Raw genomic sequence first — 5,000 nt, forward strand, 5'->3', positions numbered from 1 at the left:
TCTTTCTCCAGACACTGCAGCTTCAGAGTCAGAGTGCTAAGCTCATCTTCCAGACACTGCAGCTTCAGTCACAGCGCTAAGCTCCTCCTCCAGACACTGCAGCTTCAGAGTCACAGCGCTAAGCTCCGCCTCCAGACACTGCAGCTTCAGAGTCACAGTGCTAAGCTCCTCCTCCAGACACTGCAGCTTCAGAGTCACAGTGCTAAGCTCCTCCTCCAGACACTGCAGCTTCAGAGTCACACCGCTAAGCTTCTCCTCCAGACACAACAGCTTCAGAGTCACAGCGCTAAGCTCCTCCTCCAGACACTGCAGCTTCAGTCACAGTGCTAAGCTCCTCCTCCAGACACTGCAGCTTCAGAGTCACAGCGCTAAGCTCCTCCTCCAGACACTGCAGCTTCAGAGTCACAGCGCTAAGCTCCGCCTCCAAACACTGCAGCTTCAGAGTCAGTGCTAAGCTCCCCCTCCAGACACAACAGCTTCAGTCACAGCGCTAATCTCCTCCTCCAGACACCGCAGCAGCGCTAAGCTCCTCCTCCAGACACTGCAGCAGCTCTAAGCTCCGCCTCCAGACACGACAGAGCAGTCACCTGACACGTTCAGATAAACGTAAACAATCACACAGAGGTCAGAGCTTCAGACTGTAAACCAGGACCTAAAGGAGCAACAAACCGGGACCTAAAAGGAGTCATGAGGAGCAAACCGGGACCTAAAGGTGTCAGGAGGAGTAAACCGGGACCTAAAGGAGTCAGGAGGAGTAAACCGGGACCTAAAGGAGTCATGAGGAGCAAACCAGGACCTAAAGGAGTCAGGAGGAGTAAACCGGGACCTAAAGGAGTCAGGAGGAGTAAACCGGGATCTAAAGGAGTCAGGAGTCAGCTGAAGGACATGAATGAGACTGTTGATGACCTCCTACAAACCTTCTCCTGGTAGCAGCTGATCTGTCTGTCCAGCTTCTCTCTCTCCTTTGTCCAGACGGCCTCCTGCTGCAGCTTCTCTTTCTCCTCCTCCTCCTGCTGCTGCAGCTTCTCTTTCTCCTCCTTCTCCTGCTGCAGCTTCTCTTTCTCCTGCAGCCGCCGCACCTGAAGTATTAATGCGTACCGTCAGTACTTTATGGGTACTAGTACTCTGATCGGTTCTTTTGGAGTGTTTTGAGAGAATAAAAGACATTTAGTGAATAAAAGAATCCACACATCTTTGTTATTCTTGTATGTAAACACAGTGTTTCTGGAGGTTTGAGACAAGGACGTCTCGCTCCAGAACTACTGAAGTACCGACAGCAGAACCAACAACTAAGGTTTCTACTATTTTAGAACCGGGTTTAGGGGGCATCTCTAGACCTGAAACCACAACTCTTTAGTCTGAATGTGCTTAAAGCCAGAGATCCTCAAGAGAGGAGCTCTGCTCACCGTGGTCTCCTCCTCCTCCTTCTCCTTGGAGACCGTCTCCAGGCGCTCCCTCAGCATCCAGACCGACTCCTGGTCTCCACGGAGTTGGGCGCTCAGCTCTGCGTTGTCGTTGCTGAGCTTCAGGTTCCTGCTGCTCAGATCCAGAACCTCCTCTCGGTGTCTGGAGTTCTGCAGAAGCAACAGAGGACGAGAGCGGGTTGGACAGTCGTCCCCTCAGAGCTCAGAGGAGTCGGACCGATTCTCTCCTCACCTCTTTGTGCAGCCTCTCCTCTTCCTCTCGACTCTTCTCGTGGTCTCTCTCCATCTCGTCCACTCTCCTCCTGACAGAAGAAGAAGGTTCATGTGTGATGTGTGATAAACATTATAGAACAGGACCTCATATCACTCGATTAGAACCATAACTAATTTAAGATTGAAAGTGAAAGAGGCTCGATTGTCTCCTGTCGACCAATCAGAAGTCACCTGTTCTTGGCGACGTCGTCCTCCAGCTCGGTGACCTCCTGCTGCAGGACGCCGAGTCGCTGCTGAAGAGCTCCGTTCTCCAGGCGGACCTCCTCCAGCTGAGTCCTGCAGACAAACGACGAGGAGTAGAGTTCATCCTGCTCCTCATTACACTTCGTTTCATTGGTCGAACTCAACCTGAAGAGTTGTGTTGATGATTTGTTTGACTTGATTTATAAAGCTTCAGTCAGCTTCAAACACTGAAGATGATCTTCATCTTCATCATCGTCTCCTCAAACTGAGGCTTGATTACTTAAACAACAGTACTTTAAAACTGATTCTTAAATAAAGTGACGTAGAAGTAGAAAGTACAACTTTAAAAGTACTACTTCCCTCCACTTCTGTCACGTTTATGTTTTTACTCACAGTAAGTGACTCGTCGTTGTTTATCGTTATCAGGAAGTGATTCTTAAATGACGTTTCTTCTCATTTGAAGCAAACTGAAGCTTGAGATCAGAACAAAGAGGTCTTCATCTGGAGTTCTACCATGAAGAAGAAGAAGTTATTCATTCGGTTAGCCGTGAGGTGAAGATCACTTTCGTTGATGGATGCAGTTAGTCATTCCAATAGTTAGTCGTCATTGGTACCAGGTTCTGGATCTCTGAGACGGTCTCATGCTCCACAAACCTGTGTGGACTGGCTGGGTCCATCACCTCCTCCAGGTCCAGGACCAGCTTCTCCAGCTCCATCAGCTGCTGCATCATCTTCCTCTTCTCCCGTTCAAAGTCCAGCTCCGCTGTCCTCAGCTGGTCCCGGGAGTCCTGCAGGTCCTGCTGCAGCTGGAGGACCTGCTGTCCGGTCAGATCCAGGTCTTTGTGTTGCTTCTCGGAGGAGGCCTCGGCTTGCCGTAAGAGATCAGCGCCGTCCGCGACCTCGGCCCGGAGCCGGTCCACCTCGCAGGTTTTGGAGTTGAGCTGCCTCCGGAGGTCCAGGACCAGGTCTGCGGTCCCGTTGAGCTGAGCGCTGAGCTCTCTGAGGTGGTCTCTGAGCGTGGAGATCTCCTCCTCCATCTCTATGATCTGGTTGGAGAGCTGGTCCACCAGCCGGGCGTAGCTCCCGTTCTCCTGGCTAAGACGACAGACCTCCTCCTTGTCCTCGTCCACAGCAGACCGGAGAAGCGTGGTCCTGGTCCGCTCCTGCTCCAGAGCCTCCCGGAGAACCTCCTCGGCGCTGTTCCTCCCGTCCAACTCCTCAGAGACGCCGTCCAGCTTGAGCTGCAGGTTGTCCACAGCCATGGCCTGGTCCTTCAGGTCCTGGATCAGCCTGGCGCGGTCTGTCTTCAGCGAGTCCAGCTCGGCGGTCAGTTTGGACAGACCCTGGACCCGGTTCCTGGTGGAGTCCTGCAGACTCTTCACGGTCTGGTCTCCGGCTCTGAGCCGTTCCTGCTGCTGGACGAACGCGTCAGAGAGGCGGTGCCGGTCCTGCGGGACCCGGTCGGACTCCGTCTGGAGGTTCCCCAACTCCTCCTTCAGCTGGGTCACCTGAAGCAGGAGCCGCTCCTCCCCGGTCCTCAACCGCTGCAGCTCCTCCTCCACGGAGCTCTTCTCCTGCTCCGATCGGGCGAGCCGCTCCTCCCAGAATCCTCTCTGCTCCTGCAGCCGGTGGAGGAGGCGGCGCTGACCGTCGGCGAGCTGCAGCTTCACGTGACAGAGCTGCTGCTCTGCTTCGGCCCTGCTCAGCGTCAGTCACATGGTGTTAATCAGACTCCTGAGAGACTTCCTGTTTCTAACCAGCTGTGAGATCCTCAGTAACAGTCAGTGATGGTCACTTTAACTCATTTACTACATTCATGTTTACATTCACGTCCTCTTACAGCCTGAGCTCTACGATACCTCACAGTAGAGACCGTGTGTGAATGTGTGAACAATAACACGCTGCTGTATTCACGTCTAGATGACGCTACTTTAAAGAGCTGATGGAGATGCTACAACGTTAGCTTAGCATAGCACCAATAGAACCAGACTGCATTTAGAAAACAAGTGTTTTACAGAGAGAACTAACTAAACATGAACTCAGACTTTTGATGAGTCATCATCACTATGAAGGATGAATCACAGCTACATGTGTGTTTAGTGTTCATGTAGTAAACAGAAGACGTGTTGATAGACAGAGAAGACTCCTTCTGAAGACTTCCTCCTCCTCCTCCTCCTTCAGAAGGAGGAGGAGGAGGAGGAGGAGGAGGAGGAGGAGGAGGAGGAGGAGGAGGAAGAGGAAGAGGAGGGAGGAGGAGGAGAAGAAGAAGAAGTGGAACTGTGACGGGGGTTAAAGAATGATGTGTTTTGTAGAGCATGCTGGGTAACGTGACAGTCTCCACCCACCTGACCAGCATCACTTCCTGGTCCGCCTTCAGCTTCAGCTCCGCCTCCAGCTGGTCCTTCTCAGAGCTCAGTCTCTGGACCAGGTTGCCGATCTCTCTGGCAAAGTTCTGCTCCAGCTCTGCCCGCTCCCGTTGCATTCTGGGAAATAAAACACCAACGTTGACGTTTAAAGATGATGTGGACCAGCTTCTGTCTGCACGATTCTGCAGACGTCTTCCTCACCTGCGCTCCTGCTCGTGGCTCCACCCTCCTCCTCCTCCTCCTCCTCCTCCTGCTCTTTGGGTCTGAGAGCTCAGTTTCTCCAGAGTCTCCTTCAGCTGCTTCACCTGCTGCTCTGCCTGAGACTTCTGCTCCTCCAGCTCACTGATCTCCATCTGAAGGACGAAGACATTAAGGTGTAGAAGAAGTATTACTTCAAAGTATTTAAAAAACACCTCAGGACAGGTGAAGTCCTGCATACTTCATCAGCTAAACGTACTTAAAGTACTGGTTATAGGACACAGTTCATGTTTCATTCTAAATCTTTATGATCGGATCCTGCAGGACTCGACATGACTTGAAAATTATTCTGACTTTCATTTGCATCGACTATTTAGGAAAATCTGAGAAAAATATAATTTGCATAATAATTTGGAACGCGGCCCGATACACACACACCGCGTTCCAAATTATTATATAATAATTTGGAACGCAGTGTGTGTGTGTATATATATATATATATATATATATATATATATATATATATATATATATATATATATATATAAATAAATAC

The 5,000-nt window shown here is 51.0% G+C and overlaps 1 protein-coding gene across 1 annotated transcript in view; it reads right to left on the minus strand.

Annotated features, from left to right (window-relative positions):
• Nucleotides 1-72: 72 nt before the first annotated feature.
• LOC137886287 (ninein-like protein) overlaps nucleotides 73-5,000 on the minus strand; it is a gene marked incomplete at its 3' end in the record, with an annotated part of 21,935 nt that continues 17,007 nt past the window's right edge. Inside the window, exons 18-25 of the mRNA XM_068728693.1 lie at nucleotides 4,448-4,599; nucleotides 4,226-4,363; nucleotides 2,535-3,578; nucleotides 1,869-1,973; nucleotides 1,657-1,726; nucleotides 1,407-1,574; nucleotides 918-1,079; nucleotides 73-255 (exon numbers count right to left, since the gene is read on the minus strand). Coding sequence (XP_068584794.1) covers nucleotides 73-255; nucleotides 918-1,079; nucleotides 1,407-1,574; nucleotides 1,657-1,726; nucleotides 1,869-1,973; nucleotides 2,535-3,578; nucleotides 4,226-4,363; nucleotides 4,448-4,599 — 2,022 coding nt within the window. The remainder of the gene's footprint in view (nucleotides 256-917; nucleotides 1,080-1,406; nucleotides 1,575-1,656; nucleotides 1,727-1,868; nucleotides 1,974-2,534; nucleotides 3,579-4,225; nucleotides 4,364-4,447; nucleotides 4,600-5,000) is intronic.

The sequence above is a fragment of the Cebidichthys violaceus genome, unplaced genomic scaffold (genome assembly GCF_023349555.1).
Source record: "Cebidichthys violaceus isolate CVI_PGR_0920_01 unplaced genomic scaffold, fCebVio1.0.p SCAF_425, whole genome shotgun sequence".
NCBI lineage: Eukaryota > Metazoa > Chordata > Actinopteri > Perciformes > Stichaeidae > Cebidichthys > Cebidichthys violaceus.